General features: G+C 31.4%; 3 protein-coding genes across 3 annotated transcripts; 1 reads left to right on the top strand and 2 right to left on the bottom strand.

Moving 5' to 3' along the window:
• Nucleotides 1-2,156: 2,156 nt before the first annotated feature.
• On the bottom strand, nt 2,157-2,504 carry OCT59_002821 (uncharacterized protein; the record flags this gene model as incomplete). The annotated part of the gene is made up of 1 exon (XM_025311471.2): nt 2,157-2,504. The coding sequence occupies one exon, from the start codon at nt 2,502-2,504 to the stop codon at nt 2,157-2,159; it is 348 nt and encodes a 115-aa protein (XP_025171384.2).
• Nucleotides 2,505-6,837: 4,333 nt separating this feature from the next.
• OCT59_002822 (uncharacterized protein) lies at nt 6,838-7,728 on the top strand (the record flags this gene model as incomplete). The annotated part of the gene is made up of 4 exons (XM_066145202.1): nt 6,838-6,913; nt 7,009-7,113; nt 7,199-7,372; nt 7,442-7,728. The coding sequence occupies 4 exons, from the start codon at nt 6,838-6,840 to the stop codon at nt 7,726-7,728; spliced, it is 642 nt and encodes a 213-aa protein (XP_065995946.1).
• A 1,116-nt stretch (nt 7,729-8,844) lies between these two features.
• On the bottom strand, nt 8,845-10,388 carry OCT59_002823 (uncharacterized protein). Its single transcript, XM_066145203.1, has 4 exons — nt 10,056-10,388; nt 9,895-9,993; nt 9,350-9,696; nt 8,845-9,281 (listed from the first exon to the last, which is right to left on the bottom strand). Exons 1-4 carry the CDS (start codon nt 10,351-10,353, stop codon nt 8,997-8,999), a joined length of 1,029 nt encoding a protein of 342 aa, XP_065995947.1. The 5' UTR covers nt 10,354-10,388; the 3' UTR covers nt 8,845-8,996.
• Nucleotides 10,389-16,853: the final 6,465 nt, after the last annotated feature.

Here is a 16,853-nt window from a genome sequence, read left to right on the forward strand (position 1 = left end):
CCCATATTTCAAAACGACGGCATACAGAACCTATAAGTGAATTAGATCGTTACCTAAAAGCTGATCGTGCGCAAGCTCTTACTGATATTTTAAATTGGTGGAAAGTAAGTTTTATTATTTGAAGCATATTTAATTAATTAATTATTTATTTTGTAACTTTTTTTTATAAATAGCGACACGAGGAGGAATACCCACATTTAGCAATCATGGCAAAAGATTTCCTCGGAGTTCCAGGTTTTTTATCTATAATTTTTAATTATTTAATTATTTTTCAATAATATTTATTGTAAAAATATTCTTATTAAATAGCAACAAGTGCGCCTTCTGAACGAATTTTTTCTAGTGCTGCTGATGTTATTACTTATGATAGAGCGAGTCTTGCTCCTGAAATGGTACGTTCAGTCATGTGCTTAAAACATTAGTACCGCTCAGGTTTATTAGATTAATTGATATATATAAAGAATTTTATAAAAAAAAAATTAAATTCTTGCATGTGTTTTTTTTTGCGTAAATATTTTTTTTTGTTTTGATAAAAGGAATTATTCAGTATTATGTGGCAAATGTAAAAACTCGCTTTATTAATAATACATGCAAATAAATACAAAGTTCAGTGTTATAACTTTTCGAAACATTTTTTTATAACGTTTCGCAGTATTTTTTAATCATTTTTTAAATAAAAAAAAAATAAAAAACGTTTATAGTAATTATTTTTAAATAAAAAAAATAAAAAAACGGTTTGTTTTTTTCTAATAATGTTCGGTAAATCGGTTCGATTTTTGGTAATTACCGATCGGTTTCAGTATTAGTGATTACCGAAACTGATAGGCTTCGGTAATTATAAATACCGAAACCGATTATTTCGATTTGGTTTCGGTTTTTGTAAAAACCGAACCGAACTGAACTGATCGGAGCCCTAGATGAGCCTCTTTCCATATCTTTTCAGAATATTTAACATATTCTGGTTTAAGTTCATTGCAATACATAATCGACGATAGGCACCTGTAAGTAATTACGGAGTAACGATTATAGCGAATTTCTGTATTTTTGGGTGCACCCTACGGATGGTTTCACTAGCCCAGTCTCTGACAGCATAAAAAACTTACAATATCATATCGATTTCTTTTGCATATGATAAAATCAGATCAGTTTTCAACTTTTCGATTGATTCCACTTGTAATTTACGAAAATCAGTAGAGATGTTGTAACCATCCGGTATTATCCACTATATAAAAAGAACGGGATTTGACTATACCAGGACAAAGACGTCACAAACCCATATTACAATACTTACATCATTCTTGAAGACATTATTTATGACAACATTATCAATCGCATGACTTCACGATAAAACGACCTTAGATAATACAAACTAAATTAACTATTGTTTATTTTAAACGGCTGTACACCAACTTTCACTAACCTTATATTTCGTTGAACCCCTCCTGTTTGTGCTATAAAGGGATTATTGTCATTCCCATGGCCTACATCAGAATCGTTGTAGCAATTTGACTTTGAGAGGAATACAGATTAGAAACATAATACAGAAAGTAAAACAAAATCGTCAAAATTCATGTCAGAATTTACTGAAAAGAGAGAACCGTCATCTCCCCTTTCCTTAGGAGAACCATGTGTTTCATCTTCTACATTCCTTTGTCATTCTAGAGTCTGACTTTTGCCATCTTTGATAGTGGTTTCAGCCTACGTTCAAGTTTATTTTGTTTATAACAAATTTAAGGAGGACCTTTAATCTTAAAATATTGGTTAAAAATTTCTTACAGGCTTTTGTTTTTTTCCCCTTCTGATTGCTATCATTTCGTCAATGGGTTGTTTACCATTCCTATAGGAGCGTTTATATCCTTGAATAATATTCCCGGTTCTACTGATTTGTAAACTACCACGGAATAAATCACAAGATAAATCACAAGATAAAAATACATTTTAAGCGTTTATCTCGTTATTCTTCACCGCATTATGTTATTTCATTCTAGGTAAGGACTTCAACCAAAAATCATCAATGTGTCCTATATTTTTGAAATCGACCTTATATGAAAAATATACAAGTTAATGTATCAAGGCTATCAAAACTAAAAAAATAAGAGGACTAGTAGCGGACTAGCTAAACTACAGCGGAGACGAAGTCTATAACTATGCGAAGACTAAGTTCTATAGGTAGCTATATCTAACAGCGGAGACGAAGTCCATAACCATGTGAAGGCAAAGTTCCATGGGTAGCTACTGCTAGCAAATAAGCTGTTACATAAATTACTGAGAACGCTAACCTGAAATTGTTTTTTGAGACGTATTGCATTATTCTTCTCTTCTTCTGTGCTTTGTTCTTTTATCTTCTGCAACTGTGTGTTAAATCTTCTCATTATGCTTGCTTTATTTAAACCGAAGTTACTTTTTTTCCAAAATGCGTGGTACTGAACCACGTCCCAGTCGTTGCATGAAGTATTTAGGAAATAATCGAAGCCTGGTCCAGGTTCTTTAATTTCAAATAACATTTTTATGGTAAGAGAAGTCAGTTTCAACTTATTCGCTCATTTTTTACTCCACATTTTTACACTTATTGGGAATACCAACTACATCTTGTATTTCCATAAAGAGTAAAGTATAACAGATAACCCGATATAGTAAATGACTTTGATGAACAAAAAATTTCTGATAATTATATGTTGTCCACTAGTATTGGAAATAATGAGATCATGACCCAAGGTCTCAGTCGTCTTATATCACAGTTATTTCTTCTCTGCAGGTTGGTCTAATGCTAAAGAACATATAGCAGCCAAGTATTTCTAGTAGCAATAAAAATACAGGACGTAGCTAAAAGTAACAAAAACTTAAACACATAACAAAGAAGTTTCACAATATGGGAATACCAACAGCGAAGTTTTCTGTTTTTATTCTTTGACTTATGAGTTAATCCAGAATAGGTAAATCATAGCATTTTGTACAAACCAGCAGTTTAACTAAATAATTCGGGAGATGTACTTTGTGTCACAAAATTTCTGTCACATCAATGTATAACTTACAGTTTAGGTGTGATGTTTTATGCGGTGAACTTGTATGAAATTTTTTTGGGGCGTTGCTCAGTTCTACTGAAATATGCGTGTACTGTACATTTACTGTAATACAGGCTGTCATTAGGATTTGTGAATTGTATTATTGGTCAACTATATGATTCGCAGAATATGGATCACATCATTGCGTAATTTACGTGATGAAGAATTTTTTTAAAAAAAATGCAGTAGAGTTCTGTTACTAGCCTCCTACTAAATTTATCGCCAACTAGCCATAGGTTTTCTCATAAATAGCTCTGTAACTGATTTTTTCAAGGCAAATAAGTTGTATATATACCCTGGCTTAGAGTATAATATGAGCGGTTTAAAATTTTCATTGCATAATTATACAGATCCAGAATTTGATCTTTCCGCATCTCAATTCTTTCTTTCTGTTACCATTATTACCAACATTATCAATATATCTATTCACAATTTGTAGACGAGTTTCTAATACTGAACAAATGAAAATGGTTGCAGTATATTATAAATTAAATGTGTCATGATACGAACAAACATTTCACGAACACCAAACACATATTTTTTAACATAAATCACTTTGTGAGCTCCTCTCAGATTGTGTCGTTCTCTCAACCAATGGGATCGGAACAAAGATATCAAAAAAAGGTAAGAGTAGAATAGGACCCCGGAAAATGCTTATATATGTAAGGTACCAAGGTGCTTAGCCAACATAGTAAAGTTTTATGATGTAAGAATTTTATAATGCTTAATTTTAAAAAAATTTTATACTATGTAAGATAATTAAATTGCATATTTTTGGTATTATTTTAAAATACTAAGAGTTTTTAGTTGCTTATTTTTCATATTTATATAACTTTTTAAAATATTATATATTGAATTTATAATTAATTTTTATTTATTTTCACCAACGGCGAGTGTTAATTTTGTACTACATTTCACAATTTTATATAAATACATAAACAAAAATTTTTTTTTTGATGAAATTTCATTTTTTTTCAATGTTTTATTAATTATCTGTCAATAGTATCTTTTGAATTTTTATTAAACTCAGTGTATTATTTTTAATATAAAATTACTATATTATACATGTTTATTTTGTTAAATAAAATTACTATAAATATGTTTTACTTTAAAATATAATTTCACTACTCACCACTTTGGTTATATCAAATTATCTTTTATGTTTAAGTAAGTTTATTCAGCAAGTTAAATCTACTTGTATTTTAAGGCTAAGTATAATATTTATATAGAAAAGCATATTTTTTTTAACGGTAATAACTTTTAAATTTTTCACTTTTTCGTTTATAACTTCAGAGCGTAATTACACCACTTCAGTCAAATGAAATCGGTTTTCTAAATTAATTGAAAGTTGTTCAGCAAGGTCGAAACTACTTATATATTAATTTTCATGAGTGTGGGTATAATACTTATGGAGAAAAGTGCATTTTTCATAACGGTACTAACTTCCAAATTTTTCATTTCTCCGTTTACAACTTCAGAGCGTAATTACACCTCTTTGGTCAAATGAAATCGACTTTCTAAATTAATTGAAAATTGTTCAGCAAGGTCGAAACTACTTATATATTAATTTTCATGAGTGTGGGTATAATACTTATGGAGAAAAGTGCATTTTTCATAACGGTACTAACTTCCGAATTTTTCGTTTCTCCGTTTACAACTTCAGAGCGTAATTACACCTCTTTGGTCAAATGAAATCGACTTTCTAAATTAATTGAAAATTGTTCAGCAAGGTCGAAACTACCTACATATTAATTTTTATAGGTGTAAGTATAATACTTATGGAGAAATTTACATTTTTGTAATAGTATTAATTTCGAATTTTTCTTTTACTGTTTATTAACTTTATTAATTGAATATTGTTAATCTACTTGTATATTATGTTTAGTTTAGCTTCACAACATATTTAAAATTGGATTTAATAAAATATATTAATTAATAAATATATTTTATAAATTATATGTGTTATAATAAAAATTTAATTGGGTTAGAAGATTGATTTGCTAATTTTTAAGGTTAGATATCAACAATGCTTAGCGATCATAGTAAAAACCTATGCTTAGAGCTACTAATAAAAAATATTTTTGGGACCTTACCTATATAAGTATTTTCCAGGGTCCTAGTAGAATCTTTGCAAAACACATATCACTATAAGAAACAACTCAAAGTATTATGAAATTCATTAGACAGTTAATATCAAAGATAAGCAACTTAACTGAGATCATCAGAGACGTGGTCGAGATATTATTTAAGGAAGAGATGACTCCACATGGAGAAGAGTTGGATTCGCATATTTCCCGTATACTGTATACATCAGAGTTTCCTAATGGTAAACACACATGCCTTTTACATTTATTTTTTGAAGTATTGATTTCAGTTTATTTTAATGGAGTGTTAATTACATTTCTTCTAAATGTTTAGTTGCATGTTTTATTGTACGCTTGGCATCTCTCTGTATTTGAGAAAATTTCAGTCGGAGACTGAACTACACCAAAACTACGTGTTAATTCTGATGAAAGTATCACGTACTGAAGACATACAGATAAAACGACTTTTAACAATCAGAAGCTATTCTCTGGGATAATTGTGGGTTATCTCTGAGATAACACGAAATTAAAGTTTCCTTTCTTTGGCTGTCAACTGATAAGAAAAGATTAATTAATGAAACTTCATGGCGCTTTTTTCTTAGTCGTATTCTACGATGATTTTTATCGCTTGAATTTGAGTTAAAAGATTGTCAGATGATACTGGTGTTCATAATCACCAATACACAAACAAGATAACCATGAATGTGGAACTGTCACGTAATAAATATTTTTTACCAGGAGATGTTATAATATTGCAGTCTACATCTCTGGTCTGGATTATTACTATTGTAATAAAAAGAATGTTACTATAATGATCGAAAACTAAGGAATTGGCATTCTCTAAGAACTCCGTTTCTCCTCTCTCTGGGCGTCTTGCTGCTCATTATTCATTTTTTAACTATTTACAAACATAATCAACTACGTGAAAGAAATGTATAAAAAATCTTCATTTCCTTGGAATGTCTATTCATAGACTGATTTTTTGAGGAACGAGAAAAATTGGGAAGGATGGAATCTAGGAAGATTATGAAGGGAAAGTGAATAGCTTTCTTGTTATATTTGCTTTTCTTTTGGGAGTAGGATAAATACGGATGGTGTTCACAAGTAAAACTAACTCTGAAATTACTGCATATTTGTGATACTGTTTCTTCGTAAGCAAAAACTTCCATTTTTTAATTCACCAAAGCGTTTTTCTATTATTCGAATAATGTTAACTAATGATCGACTCTTGTTTCATATTAGAAAAAAATCCTACCTGGCTGGGATACGAACAAAATTTATTTTATGACAACATTAGTCCACCCTGAAGGGGGCACCACAGGCTGGAATAGACCTTCAAAGAAGTGAGATTTTTCTGTCAACTACACTAGTATTTATTCACGTATTATCGATAATAGGAACATTCAGATAGTGAAACAAGTGAATACGATAACTCTAGGCGGGACTAATGACTAGAAGCAATATGTTCTACAGATCTGAACAGAATTACAAAATACGTTTTTTCTCGTTAGTTAAAGAATCTTGCTTAGAGATAATTCCCATTTCCGCTAGTAATCAGTTATGCGTGAAAATGGAGTGGATTTATTAGTTACAGTACTACACAATTGTTGTGTGCGCTTGATACGACTTCTGCATACAAAATTGAATAATAATCCTTGCAAAAAGGATCAGACTCTTGAAACTGCCAAGTAATGGAACAGATTACATTGTTTTGCCTAGTATATGGTGTTACACCAGTTGAGGATAGAATCTTCCCTATTCATATAAGTAGAAATAACACAATTGCGGAATTATGTGATATGATAGTCAAAAAATGGCATGACAACTATTCGGGAGAAAATCTTACTCTTTGGAAAATGAAGAAGAGTATAAACAGTTTAAACTGAAATTAGAAAAATGCATTGAAGAATATAAAAAGAAAAAGTTACAAGAAAAAAAAATATTTACGGAAAGTGATCGGTTTAAAGGTAAAGTAGGTTTTATATATATTTCATATTTTGCAAATTGCAGCTTAAAATGCTTATATTGTTATTTATTATAAATCACTGCTAGTTGAGACCAAAAGTGGTTGTTTTTGGTTAGACAACATAAATCAAACTGTCTTAAATATTATTGAATTGAGTAAAGTCTTTCCAAAGGAAAAATTCATAGACAATTTAGATGAAAAAGAAAACGAGAAAGCCATGGATAGTTTACTCATCAAAAAACTGGCAAATATAGTATCAAGTAATATCAAATTTTATACTACGTTGCTCAGGTATATTATTTATATTCTAATTTGTATCATATTATTAGGCCCTTATTCTTGTAAAAATAAAGATATTTTCTGGAACGAATATACTTTTTTATTCAATGAAAGAAAAAGGTTTTCTCATACGAGATTCTCGTATAAAACAATGAAAGAAGAACTACGTGAAATGGATTTCCACATTAGTGAAGATACTTTATCTAAAATCTATCGCCACGTTTCTTCTCCAAACAAAAATAGTAGAAAAGCCATCAAGGCATGGGTAAATAAGGAAAAGATGATTATGTGGATGCAGGATTATGAAAGATACATCATAACTATGGGTTTAAAATAACTAGTAGCACGTGTTAATATAGCCATATAGCTTGTCTTTTGTCTCCATATTACTTAATAAATACAGCTATATTTTTTTTATTTTAATTCATAATTCGTTTCTGAACATAAAAAAAAATGAATCAGAAATCGAAAAAAAAAGAATACAACTCTGAAAAAATCATTAACATACATTTTAAATTTTAAACTATGTGGAATTTATGTGAACTTCAAAAACTTGCTTAATATTTGTATTTGCATACCACCCATAATCATATGCAATACTATCCCATAAAACTTCTACAATATTATATAAGTCTCATCTTATTAAATTTTATGATAAAAGCACTTGAAAAAGTACATTAAAGATGTATATAAAAATATTCCTCTGGAATATTATAAAAGAATCATAAATTATATACCTCAGAATTGAAGCAGTTATTACTACAAGTGGGGTTAGAATTTATTGTTAAATTTTTGTTTAAAATAATCAATGAAGACACAATGATCATATTTAACTTAAATTTTCATTTTCAATATATCATATGTATATAAGTTTTTTAATTTGAAAAGTGGCCGGATCATTTAGGCCACCATCTGTATATTACGAGAAGAGGCTAAACTGAAGCGCCTTTAGCTAGAGTTTTTATCCCAATCCCTTTCACAGGATAAATTGGCATCGGTATCATATGATTATGATAGTCGTGCAACTGATTATGAAACATATGCGACTATAGTAAGAAATACTTCTAAGCAAGAAATGATTTCACCAACTTCTTATCAATCCTCGAATTGCAAAGAAATATTTATCTCATCTCTGTTTGCGAAACAAAATAACTTATTACATCTATAAACCATTTTAATCAGCCAAAAGGAAGTGTGTGGATGGGTCAGAAATCATGATTGTTTAACTGGTTTGACTGACTTAGTGTTGTTAATTGACTTGGTTTCCATGCCTCTAACGGACTCTGTGATCCATTGATCTTCCAAGGTCTTGATTTCACGCCAATTAACAACACTAGACTGACTGATTCCGAGAAATATAATCCATTACTTTCTTGATATATATATTATTATTACATAATTTATTGGACCATGCATTATATAATAAATCAATTTACAAAAGTGCGTGAATTTTTTCACATGATCACATAATTTTTTTATTTTCTGAAGAACTATTGAAAGATCAATGTTACGATTTTGGGATTATTATACTCCAAGATTTTTAGGTACAGTATACTTTTAATTACTCAATTGAAAAAAAATCCTGAGACGCAAGTGCTGAGACGCTCATTTTTCGTCATCAATTCCCTCAGCTTTCACTTCATCTTTCACTTCATCCTGTGGTGCCAACACACTGGCTTGCGATTGGAGGATGCGGACAATGATGGAAATCACTTCCTTCGCCTCACGCATGTCTCCTCCGAATGCACAGACATACGGCTTGGAAATCTTTATGGTAGGGTTCTCTGGTAAACCGGACCAAAGGATGAATCGCCATTCATTTCCAGTTGACACGATGCCGCAAATTATTGGGGGGTCAGTGATTGACTCGTCGAGTTTACGTTTACGTTTCTAAATAGCGATGTGTCAGCCAAACAGCCCAAAATGAGCAATTAAACAAAGTAGATAAAGCCAAGTACCTCCGCCGCGGTATGAAGCTGCACAAGGTTTTGTGCTATTCCTTTCTGGATTTCAAACATTTTGGCTTCCGAAATCAGAATTGCGAGATCTCGGCAATAGATAACATAGTCCAGGCGGCCATAGCCACGACTGCCGTCGAAATCTCCTTCAACAACCAGCCGCGTCGATGGATATTTCGACCTAACTTTTGCAACTGCATCGACCATAAAAGGGTTAATATAATTACGTGCCGTAGCTTCGTTTGACGAAACTTCGTAATGAAATGCTGATGCAATTCTTTCGAGGTTGTCGATGAAGCGTCTCAGTTCCTGCCCGCCGAACACAGGATCGGTTCCGAAGGTTTCATCTGTAGAGACACCAATATTGATCAGTTTACAAAGTAAGGCTGACCTTACAGCCGATTTCATAATGTACGGGACACAAATGCAGGAGAGACACTCGGAGAAACTCGGTAAAACCCAGAATAAGGTAAAAGTTATACCGTTAGATTCGGTGTGTCCTGTACATTATGAAATTAGCTGTAATAAAAACCTCAATACAATACCTATGTCGAGCTCAGGAATTGCTCCAATTTCTGAATATTGGTCGTGCAAAATTTCCTTGAGCACTTCTTTAGGTGTCCATTCAGCATACGGTTTTTTGCCTACAAGCCATACGTGTAAGAAAATGTTTAAGATGTTGGTAATATTAAAAAATCGACCAGACCTTTGATTCGAATCAATAAGGATATGACAATCTCTCTATCACAATTCGGATTAGTCTTTTTCATCAGGTCATTGAATATGAACTCTTCGTCGATGGTTGTCTTTTTTGTTTCCTGATCGACAAAGTAGAACGCATTCCCGTCCTCTTGCAGACGCTTGTACTTCTGTTTGGTTTTAATAAGAAGCATGTACCAGACTCCAGTCGTGTGGGGAAGGCAAATTTTCGCTGGAGTACTGAGCAAGCTGACTTTGACCACGACTATAAGGTCGGAGGCCAAGAGCAAGAATGAGTAAGGCATACTGTCCGAGCGTAAGAAATATGTACAAGAAAAAAAGACGTACTAGTGTTATCCGTCAGTGGATAGCGCACGACAAGTGGCTTTCCAGCTGACGTGTCCTGCTCCACAGCCTTAAGCGTAGTATCGCGAAGAAGCTTCTCGGTGCGGGCATCGAAGTTAAAGAATTCCAAGTCCAGCTTGTTCTTTTGGGCCAGTTCGCTGAATCGGTTGACAAGTTGGGGTGCAAGATCTGATAAATTGGCATCTCTTTTGAGATTGAAGGTAATATCGTCCAGTAGAATTGGTTCAGGATGTCCCTCAAGGAGAATCCAGAGAGAGTAGACTTGGTGAGACATTGTGGAAGAAATGTGTATCTAAGCCACGTTTCACAGGTACCAATTTAGACAGCAGATCAGATGATCACCTCGATCACCCGTCATGACCTATAAAAGGCTGAAAGATCGGACCAACCCCCCCTAATTAGTCAAAAACGATAACCCTTATTTTTGGTCATGCACAACCAATCATTTCTAGTTGTTAAAAATGCGCCTTATTGTTTTACAACTCAACGGAAAAAGAAGCAAGAAGAAAAACGCTAGTCATAAATTTCGAGCGGGACAAATGATATTTGTAACGTGAGTTAGAAATATGACTGCAGATTTCGCTAAGGAAAGATATTTTCATTGTACCGTACTTTGGAAATAAATAGGTTTTGAAAGAACTGTTGAGTGAGTATCCACAGTGAAGCGAGAAAAAACTATCACAATTCGCTCCAAGTGCTATGCTCATATCCATGTATCTTTTTTATTCAAATATTTGGTTCTCTAGAAACGATAATTCCAAGTTAATACAAAAAAGAAGAACTGTGAGTAGACTTTGTAGTGATTCTTATCCGTTTCTACAAGAAAATAAACTAATCAACTTCACTGTTTTGATAGGTAAAAATATTAGTGAGTCTGTATGATATATCGTGGCTAAGAAATACATAAGAATTTATTCCAAGCAGCATGTGTATGGAACGAGAATCATTTTTTCTCCTGCTAACTTTTAATTGGTATATTGTCATCTATCCAAGACCAAAAAGTCTGTTTACTCATAGACGAATAGTTTAGATTATTTCTTCAGTGATCTCTCCAGAAACATATTTGGACACAATAAGGCCCATATTTGTATTCTGAATTGGCAATATCACGAAAATAGCAGATTAAAATCGTACAGTAGCTACGCAGTATGTCATATAACTTTGACGAATTGAGGTCGCCCAAAAAAAGTATTGGCATTCATGGAACTTATGAGAAAATGATCCCTTCTTATTTGTGAATTTACACTATTGCACCCTCGAATACAATTTAAGTACTATAAATTAGTTAATCTTGTTCTCCCCATGTCTGAAATATACTGCTAATAGATTATATTACACTAGCAAAGGGGTGATAACTAATTGAGATAGTTAAAATACATGATGGGCATTCCCTTGGGTATATTGCTTGAGTGTAATTTACTGCGATTCGCATATTAGTTCTGGTTTATTCACATGCAATCTGAAGGTTATTCACGATTCACGGATTAAGCAATTTATTCTAGAAATCTGTAGACAATCGAAAATGATACTTTTAATTCATAATAGTTTCTGAAGTAGAAAAAAACCAGAAAAAAGAAAGAGTTTTGGACACGTGGATATAAGTATTACTGATGAGGTTAATTGATGTCTACAGGAGTGGTGCTATTACTGTAGTTATGGAATATTCGTACCGTAGATTATTATGCGATCAAAATACTACATCCCAGATATTAATAATAAGAATTCGAATGCAAAAGAACACTTTTATTTTGAAGACACTTACGAAGAAAGGTGAAACCGTTTTCGTTCTTCATTGGGAGAATGATAGTCTTAAAATCTTTTGTCATTGACTACATCAGAGATTGGGAATAAAACATAGAGTACTCGAAATATAAAAGCCAACCTTGGGCTACATTCCGAAGGAATACCCTTCAGGCATTTGATGAGAAATTAAAAACACAAAAAAATTGGGTTCCAAGACGCAACTAGTACATCTAATATTTTCTGTGATCGAAAACAAGAAATTTAGGTATGATCTACGCAAAACCATCTCAATCGTGTTGTGAAAATCAATATGATGACATCATTTAATGTTAGAATAGTGGGTCAATCGGAAGTCATTTTTCCCGTAATAGAATAGTCTTTCCGTTCTGTGAGGTATATTTTAGCTAACGACTCTATTCCGTTTTGGGTCATTCCGAAAAACCAATTTGTCGTGTAATCTCATTTTATCTTATTAGACACAGGGATTGGCAAATTGTTATGTAAATTAATAATTGAATTACATATGTCAAATTTCACGGTATGTGATGTTATATCTGCAGTGTATTTCTAATAATCAGCTCATCATATGGTTAAATGAGAAGCATGTAGATATCAATAACTAAGTATTTGAATGCAATGGTTTAGTAAACGAGAATAAAGAGTAGTAAATAAATGACAACAATGGGATTCAAAAACGTACGCAACTAACGTATATATCTTTTAGATACTATTGAAAAAATTCGCTCTGTAGTATATTATCACAAACAATTTTAGAATTAGTTCAGACACGTCAACCCTCAATCTATCCGTCTTAAACAGTATTTTGCGAAATCGTGCCATAGGTGCGTCATTGATGAAGTATAAAAAGTATAAAAAATAGGAATCCATTGGATTCACGAGATTGTACATACATTAACGAACTCTTAGGTTGTGAAAAAAATATTTCTTTGAAAAAAGTAGAACATTTGCTCACATTAAAATAACTAAGTCGTAAAAATGCTAACTTGCCCAGACATCATTGTTACTTCATAATTACAAAAAAATTGTATTTAGGATTTCGTAGAGTAATAGAATTGGAGATCAATGTAGTTACGAAAGATATATGGACAAATTACTTTTCCTGCGTTGTTCTATTATAATTATGTAGTCAGAATATCAGATTACCAATAGGCAACGATAGAAAGCAATTTTGTCTTGTGATATCAAGGTCCATGGAAATGATATATTATAAAAGAATAGCAACAATGACAAAAATCAGTAGCAGTGCAAACTATTTCATAGTTTCACGAACTATATTCCAAAGAAATACATGAGGAAGTAGCGACCACAGTTAACATTAACATATCAATGTAAAAAAGAAGATAACAACTGCTTACTTATTTTTTCATCTCGCACATAACATATTACCGTATTTATTTTTTTTTACTTAGTCTTCCGTAGTATACAGCATAGCGGACATCCCTATTTTATCACAATACTGACTGATCATTTGTCGATCATTTGCCAATCATTTTTCAATTATCACATAATATAAATACCATTGCTAAAAAAATTTACATAATAATTAATATATTCAAATTTCACAAATAACTTAAATTTAGTTTTAATTTATTGTGTATTAAATTTCATTAGATTTTATTAGTATTTGGCATATATTTATTCATTTTACGAAATTATTCACTAATTATGTTACTAATAAAAAACCTGCATTATGAATCAGATCACTGCATTATTTTTTTTATAGATTCTACATAATATAAAGAATATTTGTGCAAATTCTTAAGTTTCGCACTCACATATTCATCTTCGCACTTCAATTTTTGTCTGATGATCGGCAATAATTAGTGAATTACCATATACAAATAATATTTTTATGATATTATTAAAAATTGTCTAATAATTACATAATTAAAGTCATATGATAATTTAGTGTTTTTACTTAGATTTCCATTATTTTTTTGCCACAAAATTTGAAAAATATTTGTGATTTTGCAATAAGTTTTTAAAATCCGGAATTAGTGATCAGCAAATGATCGGCAAGGTGATATGAGCATGTCCGCTATGCTGTAGTATACATACTACCGCTGAAACTATGAAACGATTACATTACACTTTAAGTATAGATATTGTAATACTCTTTCGGAATAGTTACTATTTCTAATAAGAATGTTTCGCTGACTTCTCTATTGAAGCATCTATCGTTTCTGAATTGCAGAAGTTTATTATAATATTGATGATGTGATAGATATTGATTAATGATTTGCGCTAAAATTTTTTAAACTATTAATGTGCTAGTTCGTATTAATATGTATTGGTAAAGCTATTTTTATCTACGCCATTACCATGTGACACTCTGAACTAACCGTGGATTTCACCCAGTTAAGGACTCTTGCTGCTCAACCACGCTTTTAACAGAGGAGTTCTACTTTCATACCTTTTAGGTAGGAACCTAAGTTCCTGGGATTAGAGTATCACATGTTATCCGCAGAACTATTAATTGTTGACTACTAACTAGCAAATTGTCGAATGATTTCTCATCTCTGTTCTTAGAAACATTAAATTACTGTGATTTATCAACAAAGTGAACTATTTCCTCGACTAGAGTTTTTCTGGGAATTTTTTGGCAAAAATGATCAAAATAATTTTATTAAATTTTCGATTTACGTAATTCTTGGAATATTTAGTCAAGTATTCGATGATATAGTTATATTGTATTTTTGTTGTTGCTCATTACCCTTCCCATCAACAATGTCATTTGCAAAAAGTGGTGTTAATAATAACAGATAGTAGAATAATTAGATATCAGAGATTGTTTCGATTACTAAAAAAAACAATTACCGTAATTCCGCTAGTGATAATTTTTCTACATCCATTGATATTTGTAGTCGAATATTGTTATTTGTATTTGTAGTCGAATGCTTGATGCTATTAACTGCATTTATATTAACTTGTACTAGTGTTTCGATTACTGAAAACAATATCAGCTATTTTCTTTATATTACGAAATTATCCTTATCGATAACCTATTCGACTGTGATCATACATACGATTATAACGTCTACCCTCTACACTACCAATCCTATAAAAAATTATAATTACATGGTATTCTTCCCATGATCAGATAACATTTAAATAGTACTTTTTTTGAATAATCGAATCCCATGCACAAATATTTTTACTAATTATTCGTATATAATCATATGTTAATTTACCCATCAGATATAGTATAATGCATTTCAATTATCCAATGTCACCAGTACACTAACTAAATATAATAAAATACTTGTAATGTATTAATATGACAAATAATAGTACAGATGCATAAAATATAGGCGAAGCCTACGAAGTAAATACCTTGTGACCAAATAGAATATATTACTCCTGTATATTATTGCACTCGAGAGTGGAGATACACTGGTGATCTGCTCGAAGAGCAAAATTATTTGGAATGATAAATGTGGAAAATCACTTTTTTAGACTGTATTTAACACATTTTTTACGTATTTCGCCTCTTCTTTTTTCCAAATAATTATGCTCACCACCGTAGTTAGATATACTCCATATACAGTATTAGTCTCATCAATTACAAAAAATATTATTATATCCCTTGTCTGAATTTTTTCATTCATGTGAGTCACTAGTGTAGTTAAATAGCAAGCGGAATATTTTTCGTATTTTGTTAATAATGTAGAATAATATACAGATTATACAATAATAGGATCACAACCAATAGCGCATGGTAGTTTATTACACGATTGACATTTTAATATATTCAACGCTTTTACAGAGTAAATTTCATATCTACTAAATGATGTACTATATGTTAGTATACGAGATTAACAGAAGAAAAAATAATGCTTGACTACTAATTATGATAATTTCGTTTGAAATTAATGTTACCTGTTTATCGGTTAGAAGTTCATCATTGACCTTTGGGCAAATTGTGGGAAAATTTTTTGCATGCTATTTGCTAAAATAAAGTTGACAGCCTCGTGTCATTGTTGGAAATTGCAAAGATTTCCCTTCCTATAACATACAGAGTCTGTTCTTAGTAATCGAAACTAAATGTAGTTCTACTTAAAGTATTGACTATTGTTTGCGATTACTAAAAACTAAAGAGAATTACAGAGCATATAACAAAAAGCACACAGTCTGCAACATTTTTATTTTTTATAAACTCCTTACTATATCACATCCTTATCGTAGTTAGTATTGGAATAAAACTATCCGGAAATAGAATTTTTCAACGCAGTCGTTGCATGATTTTACTTTGTTAGAATCTTGAACAACTTTTTTTGAAGAAATTTACCATAAATGATAAATTAGATGTCGTTGTCAAAAATAAAATGGTATACTGTGTAATGAGAAAAAAGGCTATTTTCCATAAAGGAACCTATTGATTTATACTATATTGCTGATGAGCCTTATTAGGCAGTTAGTTATTTGTATTACCTCATTTATTCCCTGATTTGTTAATATCGCAGTTTCAATATACGAAATAAGGTAACTGTGACCTTAGTGTCACGGTAGGAAAAATGATAAAGTTGCGCATACTACGTATACTATACATAACACGGCATGCGACAAAAAGTTTAATCGACCACAAGGTAAAAAATTTTAATTGTTTTCGAAATGGATAAATTTCGTGGACCAGAGATGTATATTGCAATATGCATAGTATACTTTTAGTAAAACT

Source organism: Rhizophagus irregularis, chromosome 11 (assembly GCF_026210795.1).
Source record: "Rhizophagus irregularis chromosome 11, complete sequence".
Classification (NCBI taxonomy): Eukaryota; Fungi; Glomeromycota; class Glomeromycetes; order Glomerales; family Glomeraceae; genus Rhizophagus; species Rhizophagus irregularis.